Below are 22,217 nucleotides of genomic sequence, written 5' to 3'. Positions count from 1 at the left end.
ATTTTGGAGTATTGACTTATGTTGAAGAATCCGATTGGACAACATGTACCAGGTTTCCAGCTGTGATTGGTCGGTCGTTGTGCGTGGTGCGCTGCCATTGGTCCGTGGTCCCCGGTTTAATAAAGTCAGCTCTTGCGGAGGTAGAGGAGTCTTGTCAGTCTTTCTTGGCTGTGCTGCGTGCACATATCTCCCGGCGTTGTTTCAGGAACTGAAGAAACACATCGTCGTTCACGCGGTACTGCAAAATGAAACGGGTTTGGGCGATAGGTCTCCTCTTTGCACTCGTTGCATTTGGTGAGTGGCGGATTTTTTTCGTCTTGCTCTATTGTCTTACTTTGTATTATCCAACATCCTAGCTAACGTTAGCCATTGAGCTAACGTTAATGTTAGACCGTTAACCTGGTTCTTCTCCACTGCTTTGTAACTAAAAAAAAAAACTTGGAGCCTCTCATATATTTGTATTTTTCAACGCACTTCTTGTAGATACGCTAATAATAATACGCCGTGTTTCTTATTGCTTTTCGGGAGTAAAACCTCGATGCGACGTTAACGTTGAGTCAGTTTGATGCTAACTAACGTCTCCACTAAAGCGTTGCTATTGTATCGTGTGCCTTAACGTTGCTTCCATATTCGTGCTCTGAAAAGCCCATTCCACTTAACTTAACACCCTTCTGTTCTTATTTAGTGATTTCCGATCACCACTTCGCAAGGCCTCCTTTCTAAATGAAAGGAGCTCAAGTGGTGAATATGTCTCTAAATACACTTGTAACAGATACATTTTGTTTTTAATCTCCGCGCAGCTGCTGTGAAGGCAGAAGATGAGCTGGACGTCGACGGGGTAGTGGAGGAGGACTTTGGTAAAAGCAGAGATGCTTCCAGAACAGATGATGAGGTGGTACAGAGGTAGGTCTCCCCCTCTTTTTTTTTTTTCCTCAGGAAAAGGTCGGTCGAACCCAGAGTTAACGGCACAAGGTCAACATGACCGGGCTTGTGCACACAAATGTCATAGCAGCTTTTGAATTGTAGTGGTGGTAAAGACCTGCAACCTTTGCTGACCTCGGGCTCCTTTGTTTTAACCTGCATACTGATCCCCTCAGGCAACAACAGATTTGTTTTCCGTTTGCAGCTATGATTTGTTGCCATGCCCTGATTTGATTTGCTGTATGTGTGCATCTGTCTGTCCCCAGAGAGGAGGAGGCTATCCAGCTGGATGGTTTGAATGCGGCTCAGATAAAGGAAATCAGAGAAAAGTCGGAAAAACATGTCTTTCAGGCAGAAGTCAACCGAATGATGAAGCTAATTATCAACTCCCTTTACAAGAATAAGGAGGTGAGTGAGGATAAAGAATATCTTTATGTACAATCATGGTGGATAAACGTCCATCAGAGAGGAGTTCAACCGGTTTGTTAAAGTCAGAGTTGGTGCTACATAAACAGATACAAGACATGCATTGTATATCTGTCTAATTTTCTTTACCACTCATCCTAGAAATCAGTGTGGGCGTATCATTATTATTATTATTATTATTATTATTATTAACTACCATTTCATTAATTAACTTATTTAATTGCTGACCATATCAATCAAAACAGATATTTATTATCTTTTATATAATTTTGTTCCAGACCTCTCGAGGAATGGTTGAGATAATAATACGTTTGCTTTTGTGTCAGATCTTTCTTAGGGAGCTCATTTCCAACGCTTCAGATGCTCTGGATAAGATCCGCTTGTTGTCTCTGACCAATGACGAGGCAATGGCCTCCAGCGAAGAGCTGACCATCAAAATAAAGGTATGGACATGTACAACTCAGTCCTTATCGGGAATGTTGATAGTTCATGTTCTATTGGTAACCTAATTTTTCTATTCCCTTGTTTCCAGTCTGATAAGGAGAAGAACATGCTTCACATCACTGACACTGGCGTTGGAATGACCAAAGAGGATCTGGTGAAGAACTTGGGCACCATTGCCAAGTCTGGCACCAGCGAGTTCCTCAACAAGATGTCAGATATGCAGACTGAGGACCAATCCACCTCCGAGCTTATTGGCCAATTTGGTGTGGGTTTCTACTCTGCTTTCCTCATCGCCGACAAAGTCATCGTGACGTCCAAACACAACAACGACACCCAGCACATCTGGGAGTCCGACTCCAATTTGTTCTCTGTCATTGAGGACCCCCGCGGAGACACACTGGGCAGAGGAACCACCATCACGTGGGTTTGATTTTCGGTTTTCTTTAGTTCTCTTAAAAGTCACCACCTAGAAGTTTTGGCTACTTTCTCAAGAATGATAAACTGCGGTTATGTTGGTCTTTACACATGTCCTTCTGTCCCTAGAATACCATAAAACCTGTATAATAATTAAAACATCCCCATCTTTTTCTAATCCCAGACTGGTCCTGAAAGAGGAGGCCTCCGACTATCTCGAGCTGGAGACCATTAAGAACCTAGTCAAGAAATACTCCCAGTTCATCAACTTTCCCATCTACGTTTGGGCTAGCAAGGTGATTACTTGAGACCACACACACGCTTGAAGAGAAACATCATCCCAGCCCAGTGTCTTATGAAGTGACATCATTTCTTCCCCACAATATGCCAGACTGAGACGGTTGAGGAGCCCATCGAGGAAGATGCTGAAGCAACAGAGGAACCAGAGAAGGACGCTGCTGAGGAGGAGGCAGAGGTAGAGGAAGAAGAGGAGGAGGACAAAGAGAAGCCAAAGACTAAGAAGGTAGGAGGTTTGTGTGGGGATGATGTCGTAAGCTCAACGGAGACTTTGCATAATCAAATCGGTTTGGTCAGACCGACACGGCACAGAGATCAATCAACAGTTTCTTCACCGGCTTGTTTCATGGCTATAAATGGTACTTTAGGTACAAATTGTTGCCGTCTGCAGACAGAAGGTTACTGACAGACAAGAGACAAGCCACACATAAAGTGTTTTTAATATATTTATACCCGAATTGATTGAAAATTGATTGTGTTTTAGGTTGAGAAGACTGTGTGGGACTGGGAGCTGATGAATGACATCAAGCCCATCTGGCAGAGACCAGCCAAGGAGGTTGAGGAGGACGAGTACAAGGCTTTCTACAAGACGTTCTCCAAGGTAGGCACCTGAACGCAGCGCTTTGTGGAACCACCGCGTTCACCGGTCGGCAAGTTGTTTCACGTCATTTAATCAAACTTTCACGCTTTAACAGGACTCTGAAGACCCTCTGGCCCACATCCACTTCACGGCCGAGGGGGAGGTGACCTTCAGATCCATCCTGTTCATACCCACGGCAGCACCCCGTGGCCTGTTTGACGAGTACGGCTCCAAGAAGAACGACTACATCAAGGTGCTTTCTCCGCGCCAAGTGTCCTTCCTCTAGAAGGCTTTTCAGGATCTCCCCTCCACTTCTGTTTCTAAATGATCGTTTCTGTCACAGCTGTTTGTGAGGAGAGTTTTCATCACGGACGACTTCAACGACATGATGCCCAAGTACCTGAACTTTGTGAAGGGAGTGGTGAGTGACTCTGGCATGTGCCCATGTCAACAGTTTGGTCTTTGCCTTATCAGCACTGTGATTTAACAATTGTTTGTTTTTTGGGGTCTAGGTCGACTCTGATGACCTTCCCCTGAATGTGTCAAGAGAGACTCTGCAGCAACACAAACTGCTCAAGGTGAGCAGCTGACATTTATACACCATCTAAATACAAATGGTTTCTTGAATCACTTGTTAGTGTTTTAGAAGTGTAATTGCCAACTTTACCTTCTTTCCAGCGCATACAGAGAATGAACCAAACACAATAAAATGTGAATATCAAACTAGGCGTAAAGTATCAAACTAGGCGTAAAGTAACAGCAGCTGTGATCCCTTCTTTCTCCGACCAGGTTATCCGCAAGAAGCTGGTGCGCAAGTCTTTGGACATGATCAAGAAGATTGCTGAGGCGCAGTACAACGAAAAGTTCTGGAAGGAGTTCGGAACCAACATCAAGCTGGGCGTCATTGAGGATCACTCCAACAGGACCCGTCTGGCCAAGCTGCTGCGCTTCCAGACATCCAACAGCGACACGGAGGTGGCCAGCCTGGAGCAGTATGTGGAGCGCATGAAGGAGAAGCAGGACAAGATCTACTTCATGGCTGGTACCAGCAGGAAGGAGGCGAGTTTGAGGGGGCGATTCCAATTGTTTCAGCTTGAGTTACATCCCCAGAGACTCTGCGACATCTAATCAAACATCCCGTTCTCCCCCTGCAGGCCGAGTCTTCTCCCTTCGTGGAGCGGCTGCTGAAGAAGGGCTACGAGGTGATCTACCTGACGGAGCCGGTGGACGAGTACTGCATCCAGGCACTGCCCGAGTTTGACGGAAAACGCTTCCAGAACGTTGCAAAGGAGGGTGTGAAATTTGACGAGAGCGACAAGACCAAGGAGAAGAGGGAGGCCCTGGAGAAGGAGTACGAGCCTCTCACCACCTGGCTGAAGGACAAGGCCCTGAAGGACATGGTAGATAACTATTTGTGATATTCCTGGCATGGTGCCCCGAACAAATCTTCAAAGCCGTTGCTAAGCTACGCCTGCTTCATGTCTTTCCCGCAGATCGAGAAGGCCGTCGTCTCTCAGAGGCTGACAAACTCCCCCTGCGCGCTGGTCGCCAGTCAGTACGGCTGGTCAGGAAACATGGAGAGGATCATGAAGGCACAGGCTTACCAGACCGGAAAAGACATTTCCACAAAGTGAGTTTCATGAGCCGGTTCATCGACGCGCCCGACTGTTTCCTGAGCTCCTTTTTGTTAATACCAGCCCTCTCTCTTTAGCTATTACGCCAGCCAGAAGAAAACCTTAGAAATCAACCCCAAACATCCTCTGATCAAGAAGATGCTCAACACAGTCAAAGTAAGATACCATTAAATGTCATTTAGAAAATATTTAAATGTCCCTTATTTATTTGTATTTCCTCCCAACACGTGAAATGGGAATCGATAATTGATCGTTTTTGTTTGCCTTGGTGTCCGTTAGGACGAGTCCGAGGACCAGACTGCGTCGGATCTGGCGGTGGTCCTGTTTGAGACGGCCACGCTGCGCTCCGGCTACCAGCTGGCTGACACGAAGGCCTACGGCGAGCGGATAGAGCGCATGCTGCGACTCAGCATGAACGTAGCTCTGGAAGAACAGGCGAGTGGACGCCAGCCAATTTGTGACGGCTGACCCAGTTGGGTCATTTTAACAACGCACGGTGATGGCTGTAGCTTGTTGGGCTGCTTTGTAAAAGACTACGCAACTATGCTACAGATTGAGGAGGAGCCGGAGGAGGAGCCGGAGGAGGAGCCGGAGGAGGAGGATCCAGCGGAAGACGACTCTGACGATAAAGATGAAATCGTAGACGACGACGACGAAGAGGAAACGGTGAGATTACTTACAGTCCTGTGGGACAAAATGTAAACATCTCATGTGGGGTGTTTTTGTTCTTGAAGCGGTTTCTTCATAACTTTAACATTTGTTCCCCAGCAGACAAAATTTGACAAAACTGAACTGTGAAGCACTGAATGAAGAGCGCGATGAGCGCTGGAGTTGGATGAGTCTTGTTCCAGCGACACCGTGCGCAACATCTTCATGGGTGGGAGGGGGGGGGGTTCCTGGGTTGGTTTCTTTTTTTTCTTTTTTTTTAAGGTGAGCTTTGTTTTGTTTTTTATTACATTCCTCATGACTGTAAATTTGTTAATATTTAACTGACCTGTTTATGGAAGGAAGCGGTCCTCTCTCTTGATCGAAATAAATGTTCCCTGGAAAAAGGACGTATGGCGTTTGTTTGGTGATGTCAACAATACACCAGTAACTGATGGGATGTTTCCACACACGCTGTTTCGTGGATGACTGTGACCGATTCTCTAGTCCTTGTTCTTAATGATTCACGCACACACCCCAAACTCTATAAATGTGCATCTGGAGAAGATAAAGCTGGTCTGTCAGTGACCGCTTTCTATTAGTGAATAACGGGAGTCCACCAAATCCTGACGTTTAGATTTCATAATGATTTGATACGATGATTGACACAACAAAACCACAGCTTTTCTTTTTATGGACTGTAAATGGCTGATGACCTGTAGTGTCTTTACCGCACCGCCTAAGTAAGATGTCCAGTGGGTGACCTGGTGCAGGATGGTCTTTATTTCATTCATGGATAGTCAAAATCAGTTGGGTTGCTTTTCAAGGCTAATTTAATACATTCAAATATTATTTCCTTGAGCTGTTTTATGTCAGTTTATTCTTATTGACGAACCTCACCAGAGCCAAAACCTCTTAAATGCACGATTGTGGCTCTTGACTCTAGACTAATGGTATTTGCATTTAAAAAAATGTACCATATGACGGCCATCTCAAGATGCATTTGTAATAATGGTTGAATTTGATCATCTATGCGGTTATAATGCTCAAAACAATATTCTACAAAAGAAAGCATATTTTCTGATTATCAAGTCCAATTGCTTTTCACGTTGCACCGTTTATGTAGTACCGCAAATATATTGAGGTAAAATGTAAACCTTTTTAGCCCCTCAATATTTATACTGTTCAGCCGATCTCATCTTATTGGTGTAATACTTTTATTTGGCTGCAGTAATCAGGGCTGTAAAGAGAAAACAAGTTTAATGTATTACAGTAACTTGCCCACAAGGTGTCACAGTCGCACACATCTTGAAAATATGAACACCACTGCTGTTTAGAAAAAGACATCTAAATTGTAATTGGGATTTTGGCTTTTATCATTTTCAAAACTTACATCTTGTGTGTTACGCTATGACAGCCTGTAGCTATATACTCATTGACAGTTTATTAGCCACAACTTGCAACATTCCTGCTATAAATCCTGTCTCGTGACGGTTATATAATTTTCCATCTTTTAGTTAAGCAGTCGTTTTCAAAGTAAAATTTCTTCACAATTTTTTTTTTTCATCAGCAATTCTGTTTTACATACACACCTTATTAATTTACCTCACAATGTTAATTGTGACTATTCTCACTATTTTAGATTTTGTATTGAGATAAAAATTGAATTAGAAGAATGTAATGTTATATATATATATATACAGTATATATATATATATATATAATATATATGTTATATATATATTATATATATTATATATATATTACATGTATATTTGCTTGCCACAGCGTTTCCTTGTAAAGGACTGACCAAAGACGTCCACATGAAGCGTGTTGACTGTCATGTCTTGGTTCTTAATCCGGTTTATTGCAATAGGTTTTACAAGGACAGGGCCTCGATGTAATTGGAGCGTTCTTGCAGCATGCAGTCTTTGCCTGGGAGTCACAATGTCCTCAAAGGTCCCATGACATTAGAATATGCATCAGATTTATTAATTTGTCTCCCTCTGGAGCAATAACAGGGCCTATGCTGCCACAGCTAATAAAGGAACATTCCCTCTACAAAGTGCCTTTGTTTATAGATGTTACGAATGCCAGAATCTTCTTCAGTTTACATTTCAGTGGATTTAATGTTTTATTTGTAAATGCAAATGAATGGGACTATATGAAAGAACAATTTTATACTAACAAAAAAATGATTTGTCTGCGTTAATTTAAAATAAAAAAATGTTACACGCCTATTTAATTCCTTAAATGATGGCACTTTTTGTTTTGCTGTAGTGCTTATATTTTTCTTAATTTGATAGAATTTCAATCATTCACTGTGGCTTTATCTTCTATCTGAAAATAATCCTAAATCTATTGAGCATAAAAACTAGAAACCCCCACTGGATGTCACAGATATTGGGGTCGAACATCCGATATATTCATCTGTCAGTGAAAATCGATCTGTGACTGATTCGCCAGGGTTTCTCCTTCCCATCATTTGTATTTTGCGACTGACTGCAGTTTCTGCGCCGCTGCTGCTGCTCATACGCCATCCCTGGATAGGTGGTTGCCATGGTTTCCTGGGTCACATGCGTGGGTCTCGTAGCCAGAAGCAGCAGAAGAAGATGCTTGGACGAAAAATTCAGAGCCATTTTCATTCAAGAAAAAATTGAGCTTTCGCCGTGGATGCTGACTGGGCGGACTGACTACACCCGTCTGTGGATTTAGGTGGGTTTTTTTTTTTTACCCCCTCCACCCCCCAAATTTCGTCTGTGTGCTTTTGATTTTTTTTTTTTTGTCGTCTTCAAATTCGCAGGAAACCCGGTTTTGTCCACATTCATAGACTGATAATAGGAATGAGTATAGAAATCCCCGAAGGACTGACGGAGCTGTTGCAGAGCTTTACCGTGGAAGTGTTGAGGAATCAGCCCAGGGATTTGCTCGAGTTCGCGTTGCAGTATTTCACCCAGCTGAAGGAACGTCAGACCACACAGGCCGCATTCGGCAATGAGCAAAACTCGGCGCCAAGACCCGGGAAAGCGGTCAATTTCATTGACGAAGCCATGCAGATCGATTCGGAAAACGGAGAAGAGGAGGAGGACGACGACGACGACGAGGACGACGAGGAATTCATAGGTAGGCGAATACATGTGCTGTGCGGCTCGGGCGGGGGGGAAAAGGGGGGAGAGGGGGTGGTGGGTGGGGAACGGTGGACGTCCTTCATTTGTATGGAACAATGAGCGCGTGTCCGGCCGCGGGAGAGGAGCAGCACGGCCGGGGAAGCGCACGAGATGCTCCGGAGCATCCACCGGGGCTCTGTCATCGACCATATATGGTCATGGAGGGGGAATGCGCGTGCTTAACGAAGGTGTTTTGGTTTGATGATCTCTGTGTGTGTGTGTGTGTGTGTGTGTGTGTGTGTGTGTGTGTGTGTGTGTGTGTGTGTGTGTGTGTGTGTGTGTGTGTGTGTGAGGGGACAGCATTAAGTGGATCAGAAAGGACTGTGTTTTTTTTTTGTACATACATGGCCCCGCACCTATGGGTCGTTTTTTAAACGTTGTCAGGCCTGACGGGCCTACACCTGATTATGTTAGTGTGCACGTGAGAGGGTTCACCCCTGCCATGATGCCCCCCTATTTTGTGCTCCATACACCGTGGTCTTATCGATCAGAATGCAGTGGCATACGGTGCATCAAGTGGCTCGGACACAGCATCCCAATCTGCAACGACTGCATGAGGACAAGCACACTTTCATGCAGTCGTTAAATAAACTGTTGCAGTATTTCTCATATTCTGCCCCATCACGCCTGAATGGCCTTAATGATATTCCAATGAGCCTCCTCAGACTACGCTCGCTGGACGCCTGCAAATGGACGAGACCTCCTACCTAATTTATATTTCATAGCCAGGCCATTATGTTGGAGCTCAGCTGCGTTACACATTTGCATTTTTCCTCCATCAGATTTGATTCAAGCGTGCTTCAAAGCAGCTGTCCTTTATTCAGGTTTTACCCACATTAACGTGGCTCCTTAGTTAGCCGAGTACTCCACTACACACGCAGGCCTACTATGGAGATAACCTCTTTCAGAAATGCATCGGTCACTGTGACACAGATTCATTTCATCATTGATTCTAAACTGTTGATGTTTGTCTCTATGCTTCTGCAGCCCCGGTGATTAACAGATTCATCAGAAGAGCGTCAGGTGAGTGGTCGTTCTGGCTGTTTTAAGTTGATCCAGAGTTTTTCTAATCCCGTCGTCCTTGTGGTGCAATAGTGTGGATTTATTAGAGTTTGTGAAACCACTTGTCTCAAACTCGGTTAATACTGTCAGTGAGTGACGTGGCGGGAGGACAAGTGCTTCTCATAATAATACCCTGGTATTGCTAATAGTAAGTAAAAATCCAGAGTAAGTAAAAGTATTCAGCCACTTCTCTTACCTTTTATAACTCCATATGGTAAATGAACACCCTGAACATGTATGACAATAAACATCCGGACAAAGGCAAGGCGAGGCAGATTTATTTATGTAGCTCAAAGGCCACCTGAAGGGCTTTACGGATTACAAAAGAAACACGGGATATACAATAAAGAAAACAGAAGAAAAACTATGAAACACTTTGAGATTTGTAGGGAAATCCCTACAAATGAATGGTAAACAAGTATGTTTTGGTTTATTCATGTAAAAGTGTGCCCCAACTCCCCCCCCCCCTGAAGCTTTACATTTAAGATCAGAAATAAAATGATTGCATGAAACTGCTGAATCCTCCTGAGGAACAATCGTGCTGCCACTTAGAATATTACGCTTTTTTTTATTTGAGTAAAAAGAAACAATTCCACAGGTGCTGTCTTTAGCAGATATCTGAAATTCTGTCTGGTGGTCGGTGTCATTCATTTGTTGATCTCTGTCATGCAGTTTGTGCTGAAGCGTTCAATCCCGATGACGACGATGAGGATAAAGAGCCATGGGTAAACTGAAGATTATCTCTTAGTGCTGAGGGAATGAATTGTAGCTCTGAATACAAAGCATTACACAATCACCCGTATGCACTGCGATGGGAAGTTCATGTCCAAAGACCTGCGCTTCAACTTGCAGGTCATCCACCCCAAAACCGATGACCAGAGACAGAGACTACAGGAAGCCTGTTGGGACATTATTCTCTTCAAGAATTTGGATCCGGTGAGCGGGTCGTTCCAAAAAGCACTGTGTTCTACAAAGGGGAACATGGCCGGAGGCCGGCAGCTCAGCACACTGCGCATGATTTGGAAAGAGGGTTGTTTTTTAAGTGGCTGAAACGGGCCCAATACAGCTGGCTTCTGCGTGATTGTTTACAACAATGGAAATTGACATATTATTTTAAATGACATTTTCACACCACCGCAGGAAGAGATGTCTCAGGTGCTGGATGCTATGTTTGAGAAGTTCTGCACCGAAGGGGAGCACATCATCGATCAAGACGATGATGGAGACAACTTTTATGTCATCGAAAGGTGATCTTTCAACGTCGCTTCCACACCATTCCTTACCCCATTTCTAAATCTAAATCTGATTATATGTGACTTTAAAAACCTTTTTTTACCTGTGAAACTAGTGTTACCTGCTGAGGTTTCAGGAGGAACCCTTGTTGCTGACATGTGATTATATTTTCATGTTTTCATTCAGCGGGACGTTTAACATCTTCGTGAAGGTTGACGGCTCGGACAAGCTGGTAGGCTGCTATGACAACCGAGGCAGCTTCGGAGAACTGGCGCTGATGTACAACACCCCCAGGGCGGCCACAATAACTGCCACCTCTCCTGGAGCCCTTTGGTGCCTGGTGAGTAAAGCCTTAAGTCCTCGTGTGAGAGCACAGTCGGCGCCACGCTTACGTTTTCCAGCTGCGTGGTCAGTTGTCAGGATGCTGTGCGACGGAAACCATATAAAACCCGCCGAATGCAACAAAGAGCTAGAGGGCGCTCATTTTGACCCTTAACATGATATCTTTTTTTTATTCATTAAAATGAAGTGTTTATTTAAGCATAGAATATAACTATAACTTTATTTTATTTCCCGCACTGCTTTTTTTAATAAAAATAATTAAATCTAACTAAGTCCGTGTCCAGCACAGCTATTGTCAATATTCAGTTGCTGCTTGATCTGAAAGCGGCCTGTTTATCATGCGACGCAGCCAGGGTCGTGTCCTGAAGCCGTGGGCGCTGGCTTTGTTGCGTCCTGCGTGTGTGAACCGGGCAGGTGGCTGCCGCGTCCACTTGGGTGCTCGCACTGTGTGTTTGTATCAGTGAACCGGCGGCCTGTCAACAATCATTTACATAACCCTGACAAAGCTTTAATTACACTCTGATGTAGGTGCAGAATGTAGGTGGTACATAGTTTTACGTTTTGGATATTAAATATCCAGTACATCGAGAGTCGAAGGGACCTAGAGATGATTCTGCCGACCACTGAGCCGTGTTTACTCATTTGGTAGGTACCGTTCCCCTCCTCCAGAGGGCGCTGTGGTCCACTGTCCCTGTTTGATACAGAAGCTTTTCCTAAACTCCGATCCACAGCGCCACCTAGATGGCCTCAGAGCGCATGTCAAATGAACCCTTTTTTCCCCTATAAACATCAAAATGTGATCTACAATTCCCATGACTATAAAAACGAGCAGCTATATTTGAATACCACCGTGTCAACGCTGTTAGAATGCTTTAGTTCATTACGCAATGTTGACAACCCTTGTACATTATTAAATCCGCCCATCATAATACTGTTAGATGAAAACATGCCGCATTAGAGGATTATTATTATAATATATTTTTTGTTAGCATTGCTGGCCACGATTGGAGTGTAATCCATATAATCCTGCCGAAAATAACCTTCAACTGTGATTATTATTAAGGTTGTTACTATGAAGGTTTTCTTCTGAGAGCAGCACGTCGACATGAGCTCACGCTTGGTGCTGCTTGAATTACAAGATGTTTCCTATGAGTTATTGTTTGGTGAAAGGCTGGAAGGAAACTGTAGGGTAAATGTAAATGGGTATTACTCTTGTATTAATGGGTAGACCTCTTGCCTTTAGAGAGGGCTGGGCAAATTAATACCACATCAAGATTCATGTCGAGGCCAGGCACATCTGGAATTTTTTCTCCTTCCAATAATATTTATCCCGAATAGTAAAACGGGGGACATTTGATGTTGAAAAGAAAAAACGAACACAGTAAGGCCTTGAAACACAAACCTGAATGTGTTCCCTTTCTTTAAACTCTATTTCAGGATCGTCTGACATTCCGGAGGATTATAGTAAAGAATAATGCCAAGAAAAGGAGGCTGTATGAGGCGTTCATTGAAACGCTACCACTGCTTACATCTTTAGAGGTAAGACGAGCTTTGTTCTCCACTGTGAAGAAAGGGCAGCGTGCATGTACAGTAAAAAACATTGTTTTATCAAACATCCTTTTTACCCACAGCTCTCAGAGAGAATGAAGGTAGTGGACGTCATATCCACCAAGATTTACAGCGATTCGCAGCAGATTATCGCTCAGGTGATCAATGTCTTCATCGTCTGTCCTCGGATCGATCGCTTTGTTTCCTGCTGCAATGGAGCATCTGTGCTGAAATGCTCATTTGTGTGCTTTGATCGACAGGGTGATTTAGCGGATTGCTTCTACATTGTTGAGTCTGGCCAAGTTAGAATCACCATGAAAAGAAGCAGGGTATGTTTGCCCAGTGCTCTGTTAACGGTTAAGGGTAAAAAAAGAATGTAAATGTACTTGTGTTTTAGTGTGCGTTTCTTTCTTTCCAGACGAAAAAAGACCAGGAGGATGAGGAGATGGATATTGCCACGTGCATGAGGGGCCAGTATTTTGGGGAGCTAGCGCTGGTCACAAACAAGCCCAGAGCTGCATCAGCATATGCAGTGGGAAGCGTCAAATGTTTAGGTAGGATTGGTGGATTTTTATGATCCTTCATATATTACGTCGTTGCATTTAAACTTGTCAGTATACCGTTTACTGTTTTACATTATTCTCTAAAACCCTCCTTGAATTATGTCTGACTCCTCTTATTTTTTCTTTCATGCTCAGCCATGGACGTCCAAGCCTTTGAGAGATTGCTGGGCCCTTGCATGGACATCATGAAGAGAAACATAGCTAACTATGAGGAGCAGCTGGTGACCCTGTTTGGGAGTAGCACTGAGATTGAGCAACAAAGTGCGTGAGACAGCTCCAAAGGACCATGAATCGGTGGATGAAAGAAACGAGGCTTGTATGGATGTTTGTCCCCGTATTCACTTAAACGGCTTTTTCTTACACATGTGAATATCCACTATAACATTTGGGTGTCTGATGAATAAAATAGAGTACGCCAGAATCCCGTTTGAGACCATAGGTTCATTTTAGCAGACTTTCGCCAGATTGCGTTACAGTGGAAGTAAAGAGTGCATAAAGCTCGTTTGGATTTGAGTTTTCACGGCTGCCACCTAAAAAATGTAAGCAGATATTTTACTCTTCAATGTCGGATGCATTCATTGTTTGTATATTAAACCCTTTTGTTAACGCTCACCTTTTTCACCTTTTTCTCCAGTGTTAATTACACCTACAGTATAATATTGTTTGTAAATTTCTAAACATTGTTTGTTGAAAAATCAGATGCCAAAGCTAATTTACTTACTGCATAATTGTGAGCCAATATGTCCCAATCTCTTGTCATTTCGGGAAGAGCATTAACATTGGCGGCATGGGTACAAAAGTGCCCCAACAATAAAAGGATTAACAATTTGTTTAAAAGTTGATTTGGCGACATACACCGGATTCTGATCACAGCAGAATGTAGACTTGGTAGTACTGTATCTGTATCTGTTTGTCATACATTTTAATCCCTTGAACACATGTTCACTGTCTGTATATCATTGGTAAGTGTGTTTGTGGCTGTTAGCCTAATACTATGCTTTTGCAAAAAAACTAACTTCAGAGAGATAGTTAATAGTTTTGTATGAACACATTGCTGTACAATTTCAAACTGAATATTTACGATTGTTATATAGGCCCAGCTTTGATTTGATAAGTTGCCCCATTAAACTGTAGTCATTATAGGCAGTGTGATGAAACTATTGATTTTCCTGTGTTTTAATGTGAAACTTCAGTCAAATTGTTTTTGTGTTGGTGAAACATACATTAGGATTATACACCCATTATTTCTGTCTACCTCTGCCAACAACATATACTGTTTGGATACGCATATTTTGATGTTTCCTCTAAACAGGAATCTAAAGTGGGTCTTCTCTGTATCTCTTCTCTATCTTTTTAAGATTAATAATTGAAGTCTTCTGTATTTTGTCTGTGGTTTACTGCAGCTTACACTGGTAGAGCTGGTTTAACATTTAAACACGTAATTTAGTCCACCCCTTGTGCAGGTAGAGGTGGTAACTTTTGAAGGCAAACTCATAATACTGGATGACTGGAAGTACTGTATGTTTCACTTTTCATGTCAATAAAGAACATTTTTATATGTGTGTGTCACGTTGTTATTTGTTACAATCATAAAATAGCAAACCTCTGAAGCTTTTCATTCATTCCTTATTCCTAATCATTTGTTCATTCACAAGATGTTTTAGCGAAATTGATGATTTAATTACAGGTGGGGACAAAAAAGAGAGGACAAATAATGCATGGAAAATGTAGAAGTCAATGTGACTTGAGTGTGACTGAAAGTACATTGTTGATCAAAACTAGCCATGTATTGTTCCCGTTATTGCCAATCAGCTGTTACTAGGTAGTAACAGGCATGTGCGTTCATCCAATCACACCATGATCAACAAACTAGTCCCCGCCTTTCATTTTTTCCTCAACACCACCGACCAATCAAACGCTCGAAATCTTGTTATTGGCGTTCTTGTACACCAATGAGGGGCTTTCTCTAGAACCATTCATTCCCGCCCCTCGAGTGAACGCCAGATACTTTCTTGATGGCGACAGGTTTGGTAAGTGGGTAGTTGAGTTATTTTTTTTCCGGATAAACAAAAGGTTCAAACAAAAATGTAACTTTAGCTTCGTGTGACCCGCGTCTTCGACGTACTAAAGTGGTGTTTTAGGGGCGTTGTCACGCGCTTATTCCAACTGGAATTCCAGTGAGCTCGACCAATGTTTTTTTCACCGTGACGCTTGTTGTTTTAGTGTCAACGAGCCCATCCGACCGCGGCTTCTTAAAACGAAACGTCTCTTCCCTTCGGTGATTTGTGCTTTGAAATACCCCCCTGAATCCTGTCTGGGGTTCGTGTCATTCATTTGGAACGGGGCACCGAGGTTGCGTCATGCCTCAACTTGTTGACATTCTTTTGTTTACAGTGTTGAACCCGACTAGCTGCCCCTGGCTTTGAGCTGAGGACACTGCTGCTACTTGGGGGGGAGTGGGGAAGCAGTGACTGTGTTAGGCCCGATATGCAAAACCGTCTACTCGGCACGATGGCACTTTTGAGACGTTTTTGAACGGAATGTCATCGGTGCACATCCGCGTTGAAGAAGTCAAAGCGTCGGCTCATCGGAGCATGCAGCCACCGTCGGCTGTCAAAACGTTAAAAACCGTTAAGGTGTCTTAGTTCTTCCTAGTAAACGGATTGACTTATCAGCTTTTTTCTACTTATTTTTTATTTTAATTTTACGTCGCGCGTCTTCTACAGATCCTTGATACAATATTTGCCTATGTCATTTGAAACTTCTTGTTTTTGAGGCTCCATATGAGACTTTTCAAAACGAATTTCAGCTGTTTTTCACTTTCTCTGCGCAGTCGAATGAATGGGTTGTGGTGCGCATGCGCACACTCTTTCACCCTAAGTTTACAAACAAGGCCTCTACGCAGTGGGTCACGTGACAGCGGAACACCGTCGATGCAGAGACAAAGGATTCCCTTGAGGCTACCCACCTATTCCGTTTTAGTGTTTTAACACTGTGTGTTACATTCTGTCTGGATTTTCTATTTTATTTTCAGCCATTAGAAATATTTTTACCATTTATAGGTATGATGTTTTGCTCCACTGATCGCTCATGTCTGCATGAACCCACATACTAAATAATCACATAGCTGCATTACCATACGTATACAATTACATATAATATGTTTTCAGTTGACTGTTTCACTTGAAGGCTTTGTCTGTGTCCCTTTTTGTATTTAGCAAAAAACTAATATAAATCCTGTTTTTGAAAAAAAAAGAAAAGGAAATAGCAGAACAATTGTGAAAATGGACGATTCTTTTGATCTACTCAAGTGCAACGAGGACCTGCCTTCCTCACCTGGGTGCCACATGGATTATGGTAAAATCCCTCACGTTTGATATTTAATTTAATCAGCTATTCCACACACTAATGGTCATATTACCTTTGACTGCCCCCCCAGATGACTTGCCAGAGCTGCAGGAGGTGGAGGAGGACCAAAGGTCTCCAGGTTGTTTTCAGGTCAGAGCAGGAGTGTCTCACCAGGAGCTGAGCTGCTCCCCAAGAACCAACTGGCTCACTGAGCTGGCCAACATTGCCACCAGTCCTCAGAGCTCCCTGCTGAAGAGCGCCCCACATAAGAGGTTTGCACCAAGACAAACTAAAAAGAAACAAAGACAGATGAGTTCATATAAAAAAGTTAACAGTCGACGCACACTAGTATGTATTCCAGGTTTGCCTTGATGAAATATCTTCTGGAATCATTATTATTATTATTTGCATTTATTTAAATGAATGGCTAATTGTATGTACTTCATTACACCTCATAAATATCACTCATACTTTGCTCAGCAACATGGAGTATCCCCAATAAACAAATGAACTACGATATACATTCCTAACAATTTCCTTTTTTCCCAGATCATCTCCGGTCCACATCTTTGGCAACAGTAATAGTTTACATTCTTACGCCCGTCCCCCGTTAGCCAGTAGTGCACCCAACCCGTCCAGAGGCCATTTCAGGGAGCGCAGGCGTGTCCGGGTAACTTTTCATTTCATTTACATAACCATGCATGCCTTTAGACTCAATGACTATTTCCTGGTAAATTCTGTGTACTGGAGTTATTTGTTTTAGGGATTTCCTCGTAAAGGGTTTATTTACTGCTTGCAACAGGCCAGCAGCGAATCCGAGTCTGGAGTTTTCTCAATGTCCTCATCTTTTTCTGATGATGAAGACATGGCCTGGTCGCACTCTTGGCCCTCCACAGCGTGGCATTGCTTCCTTAAAGGTACATAAATACACACTCATGTTCATATAGTATGTGTGCACCAGGCACTTCCACCTCACTCACACACATGGGGCTGAAACCTGAGCTTTTTGGAGAAAACCTTGAAAAGACAACCTGGTCTTTTAAATGAGGACTCATAGCTTAGAGGCACAATATAAAGTCAGACATTTACTAATGAAATGTTTTCCAGTCATGTGTTAACAAAAATGTAGTGGCTGACTATTGTGTTTCCTTTTTTTAAATGATCGTTCTTTCATAACCACGTTGAGCCTGAGTTACAAACATTTGTAAATCATTTCTGACCTCTGGAGTCCAAAGGGCAGTATTGCATCCAAGTGTATTCCTCTTAAGTAATAACACCCATCTGCGTATTCATCATGTCACACTGTGGTGGTGATCTTCAGGAACCCGCCTGCGCTTCCATCGTGGTCCTAATGTGGAGTGGCAGGACGCTGATGAACTTGGGTATTCCGACGATGACTCCGATGATGAATCCATGATGCCGGCCTCCTCCTCTCTGAAGGTAGACCACAAACCGACTATTTAGTACGTCTAACAACATTTAATAAGAATCCGCTGGCCTTTGGAACACCTTCCTGCTGCATTGCTGAGGAAATAAGTGCTTGACTCAGTGTAATGTCAGTGGCCATGACAATTGCTTGTAATGGCCACCAGGTGGCCGCCAGGCTGACAGAAGAGGTACAGAAAGTGAGTAACTGAGTGCATGAATAAACCATGCAGAATAACATCCTTGGTCTCACTTGGTATCTCACAAAACACGTTGTCAAGCAATCAGGCTCCGAGTTGAATGTTTTCCACTACCTCATCTGGTCTTTTGTTTCTCTTACAGAGATACGGTTCACAGGGCCTGAAGTTGGTCAGCCACGAAGAGACTGTATCTTTTGGCCAGGCAGTTCTTAAACTGACCTTTGACCCCGGCTCACCCGACGACAGCCCTTTAACAGCCGAATGCCGATTGGATCACCCATTTTTTGTCAAAAATAAAGGTAAAACGAGATTTCTAAAGGATTTTTTTCTGTACAAAATAACCCCTCTGTACGTCATAAACCAATATTATTGCAATACATTAAAGCGGTCTCTCCCATCAGAAGCTTCCACTCAGCAGTTTTTTTCCCCAATGCAAATTGCTGAAATGCTATATTGTGTTTTTATGCAGCTTCATCATCAAATCTCTTTATTTTACCACCCGTTTTTCCCAGGTTGGTGTTCCTTTTATCCGAGCCTTACCGTGGTGCACCATGGGATCCCTTGCTATGAGATGCAGCTGGGAAACCTGTGCCTGCCACCAAGCCACCCAGAAGCCATGAACTGCGATGACTCGGTCGTCTTTGACACTTTCAGAAGGTACAAGCCGAGGCAATCTTTCTTGGTGTAGTGACAAGACTTTTATATTAGAATTTTGTCTAAAAACGACGTCGCTCGTTGTAATGATCTACATGTGCAGACATGATCATCCAACTCTGCAGCTCACCTCAGCTTTACTCAATATAGAGTTTGATAAAAGTCAAGTATCACGGTCGCGTACATCTGTTTTGATCAAAGACAAAGATATTAAGTACAAGACAAGACGACTATTTGTAACAAGCAGCACATGTGCTGGAAAAAATGCTGCAAATGAAATGCAACAGATAAAAAAATAAAAACAAACAAATGTCTCTTCTGCTTCTTTCTTTTTGCAGTTATGACTTCACCCCACTCGACTCCTCAGCCGTGTACGTTCTCAGCAGCATGGCTCGTCAGCGTAAGACCTCCCTGTCCAGCGGGGGAGCCGTCAGCCCGGACTGTGACAAACTGGAGCGCTCCGGCTCCCCACAAGCCTCCACTGGCAAATCCAACCGGAGCCAGACCTCAGGGACAGCCGCCGGCGCCGCGCCGACTAAATGCAAGCGGCCCATGAACGCCTTCATGCTCTTCGCCAAGAAGTACAGGGTGGAGTACACACAGATGTACCCCGGGAAGGACAACAGGTACGTAACACTCGATGAGAGCACTCGAACGCACCGCCACTCTCCAGGGTTTGTTGAACATACCATAATGTGATCTTTTATGGTATATTATACCATGACATTTTGATGGTATCATCTTTTAATTCAATTTATGGCATTTATATTTTAATTAATTTTATTATATTTTATGATATACTATAGTATGATATTTTTAATGACTTTTTATGGCATTGCATGTATTAATACATTTTTTAGTCATTTTCATCAGATGTTTTTTAGAGACAAACCAACATGGAGATTGTATGCAATGTTCATGGCATAATATACAAAGGCTTTTAAAGATATTTTAATCACATACTACGCTATGAGAACTTTTGTGCCATATGAATTTAGGCTATATTCTAACATCATTTTTCAGGCGCTTTGACTGCATGCACACTACTACATATGTATGACTTTCCTATGTTGCATTTTTATTGAATAATATTTTATGACGTACTATGAAGAAGAGGGCAAGTGCTTAATCTTTTGCCTCTTACCTTGCACTGAAGAGCCATAAGTGTCATCCTGGGTGACAAGTGGAAGAAGATGAAGAATGAGGAGAGGAGGCTGTACACCATGGAGGCCAAGGCTCTGGCTGAGGAGCAGAAACGACTCAATCCAGACTGCTGGAAACGCAAAAGAACCAACTCGGCAAGTACCTGAATCGCTGTGCTATGACATCACGGAGCTTTTCTTACACTACATCCGAATTGTACGCTGACATCGCATGTTAGATTCCATCTACCCGGTCTTTTCAATGTGTGTGTCAATCGTGTGTCCACCCTACTGTAGACAGACAGCTAATGTCGTCCTTCCATAGGGCTCCCAGCAGACCTAGATGATCTCCCAGAAACCCCGGCTGTTGGTTGTTTTGACATTCGGGAAGTGCTGGACGGCGTCTGATGGACCGCTTGATGCCTCTTTGCTCTCCCGTATTTTTGAGACTCAACTTTGATGCTGAGTTCATTGCTTTTGTAACCGTGAAACATTATTAGAGAAACCCCAGAATTATGAACTATAAACAAAACATGTAATCTAGTCACTAACAGCGCATATATTTTCTTATATCTTTGATGTCAAAGTCTTATTCCCCTAAAATGAGAATGAACTTTCTCACTTTTTACAGGTTTCATATTCAAGGTTGAAAAAGGAGCGCATGTCTGTTTATAATTGTATAAAGGGGATTTTTAGATGACTTTTTCAATACAGTTGAAATGATTTTGCTGCAAAAAGTAGTAACCCTTTTCATACACGTTGTAATACAATATATTTTGCAGCTCATCTATTGCCAACAGTTTGTGATGCTGCCCTGTCAGGTTTTTTACATTTTAGCCACACAACGAGAGGGCTTTCAGCATGTGGTGGTGGGTTCATACTCGGTCACAAAGCACTTAAGGCCTTTGCTTTAAGTGTTTATTTCTTCCGCACTTTATATGAATATATAATCTCCTATACAGTAATTGTATACTTGTGGAAACCATTTGTATAATACAGCTGGCATCTTGACAGTAAGCCATTTGACACAAAACCGCGGCTCAGAAGCTGCGTTCCGCTTTCAGGTTGCTCTTGAATTTTAAGTGCTTTGTTCATAAATGTACAGGTTTCACAGCCTCAACAACCTCTTGCACAAAATATCCTTGTATCATATTATAAATAATTTTTTTAAACTCGCATCTTATCCAAGTATTTTGTCCTTTTCATAAACTGTAATCACAACATGTGGTTGTTTGGCTTTCTGTTTTAATACCTGTTGAAATGAGTTTTTCCTGTTTTTTTTTCTCCTTCAAATGATTATCTTCCTTCTATGAACGCATGCGTTTACAGACACACTGGACCAGGCAATTTTATCCCAAGCTTTAAGAGCTCGCAAATATCCACCGATTTATAAATGTAGAAAACCCATAAACCGTGATGTTTCCAGATAACGGGACAGTTTTATTCTTGTGTTTCACTCCCACATTAAAACCGCATGGCACATTTCTCACTCGGCCTAATTGTTCTACACAGCAAGACGATTCACTCTGGATCAGGAGAACATTACCAGGTTTTATCTTATACTCGCTGGAACACTTGAGAGAGCACATTATTACATGAACATCATCTAGTGGTGTAGTTACATGCGCAATATTTACTTCATTTACATTGCGTCATGATTCTTGCTTTAAAAAAGAAAGTATGCAATGTTATTGCCCATTTTGGGGGCGTAATTTACACATTAAGATGGCCAGAGGGCGCCATCACTCCTTTTTTGTTTATCAGAAGATGTGCTTTCCTCCATGACATAAAACACCTCTCTTTGTAAAGTATTACAAGATTATAAGGTCAACAAAGACATCGGGGGCACCATTGATGAGACTCCGGTAAAGTAAACTAACATGATGCGTAGAAATATCAGTGAATGTTCAGCGGCTACGCTTTCTTCAGGTTACCTTCATGAATATCCTGAGGGCCCTGCGTGTGTGAAAGGATAGGATTCATAGCACTGTGTTTGCCTCATGAAAAAACAATGATCAACACCCTGCAAGCCTCTCACGGATAGGAATCTAATTATAGCATTTCCATAACAGGCCACTCCAGAATGATCCCAGTTAAATACTTTATGGGGTATTTGAGGAAAGGGAAAGTGGTTTTGAATATGCCTCTGGTTTAATACTACAGCAAGTTTAA

The 22,217-nt window shown here is 42.7% G+C and overlaps 2 protein-coding genes across 6 annotated transcripts; both read left to right on the top strand.

Moving 5' to 3' along the window:
* The first annotated feature begins 125 nt into the window (after nucleotides 1-125).
* LOC119195521 (endoplasmin) lies at nucleotides 126-14,834 on the top strand. Of its 2 annotated transcripts, XM_062562786.1 has the most exons (28): nucleotides 126-294; nucleotides 801-903; nucleotides 1,188-1,329; nucleotides 1,674-1,790; nucleotides 1,880-2,211; nucleotides 2,390-2,501; nucleotides 2,597-2,728; nucleotides 2,987-3,103; nucleotides 3,198-3,335; nucleotides 3,426-3,503; nucleotides 3,595-3,660; nucleotides 3,872-4,141; nucleotides 4,237-4,482; nucleotides 4,576-4,712; nucleotides 4,794-4,872; nucleotides 4,996-5,151; nucleotides 5,269-5,386; nucleotides 8,170-8,484; nucleotides 9,516-9,551; nucleotides 10,263-10,315; nucleotides 10,443-10,526; nucleotides 10,731-10,837; nucleotides 11,010-11,163; nucleotides 12,603-12,704; nucleotides 12,797-12,871; nucleotides 12,974-13,042; nucleotides 13,132-13,267; nucleotides 13,412-14,834. In XM_062562786.1, exons 1-28 carry the CDS (start codon nucleotides 246-248, stop codon nucleotides 13,543-13,545), a joined length of 3,657 nt encoding a protein of 1,218 aa, XP_062418770.1. In that variant the 5' UTR covers nucleotides 126-245; the 3' UTR covers nucleotides 13,546-14,834. The 2 variants fall into 2 exon arrangements, with proteins under 2 accessions (XP_062418770.1, XP_037306394.2); XM_037450497.2 differs by lacking the exons at nucleotides 126-294; nucleotides 801-903; nucleotides 1,188-1,329; ... (12 more) ...; nucleotides 4,996-5,151; nucleotides 5,269-5,386 and adding an exon at nucleotides 7,854-8,076 and having other exon boundaries at nucleotides 8,165-8,484.
* A 413-nt stretch (nucleotides 14,835-15,247) lies between these two features.
* Nucleotides 15,248-21,266, top strand: hbp1 (HMG-box transcription factor 1). Of its 4 annotated transcripts, XM_062562957.1 has the most exons (12): nucleotides 15,248-15,306; nucleotides 16,533-16,633; nucleotides 16,716-16,896; nucleotides 17,174-17,294; nucleotides 17,427-17,541; nucleotides 17,946-18,064; nucleotides 18,217-18,249; nucleotides 18,392-18,548; nucleotides 18,762-18,906; nucleotides 19,242-19,529; nucleotides 20,060-20,201; nucleotides 20,371-21,266. In XM_062562957.1, the coding sequence occupies exons 2-12, from the start codon at nucleotides 16,561-16,563 to the stop codon at nucleotides 20,386-20,388; spliced, it is 1,392 nt and encodes a 463-aa protein (XP_062418941.1). In that variant the 5' UTR covers nucleotides 15,248-15,306; nucleotides 16,533-16,560; the 3' UTR covers nucleotides 20,389-21,266. The 4 variants fall into 4 exon arrangements, with proteins under 4 accessions (XP_062418941.1, XP_062418943.1, XP_062418942.1 ...); XM_062562959.1 differs by lacking the exon at nucleotides 15,248-15,306 and having other exon boundaries at nucleotides 20,383-21,266; XM_062562958.1 differs by lacking the exon at nucleotides 15,248-15,306 and having other exon boundaries at nucleotides 20,380-21,266.
* The last annotated feature ends 951 nt before the right edge of the window (nucleotides 21,267-22,217 follow it).

Source organism: Pungitius pungitius, chromosome 6, assembly GCF_949316345.1.
Source record: "Pungitius pungitius chromosome 6, fPunPun2.1, whole genome shotgun sequence".
NCBI lineage: Eukaryota > Metazoa > Chordata > Actinopteri > Perciformes > Gasterosteidae > Pungitius > Pungitius pungitius.
This window is presented reverse-complemented; position numbering and strand designations above follow the sequence as displayed.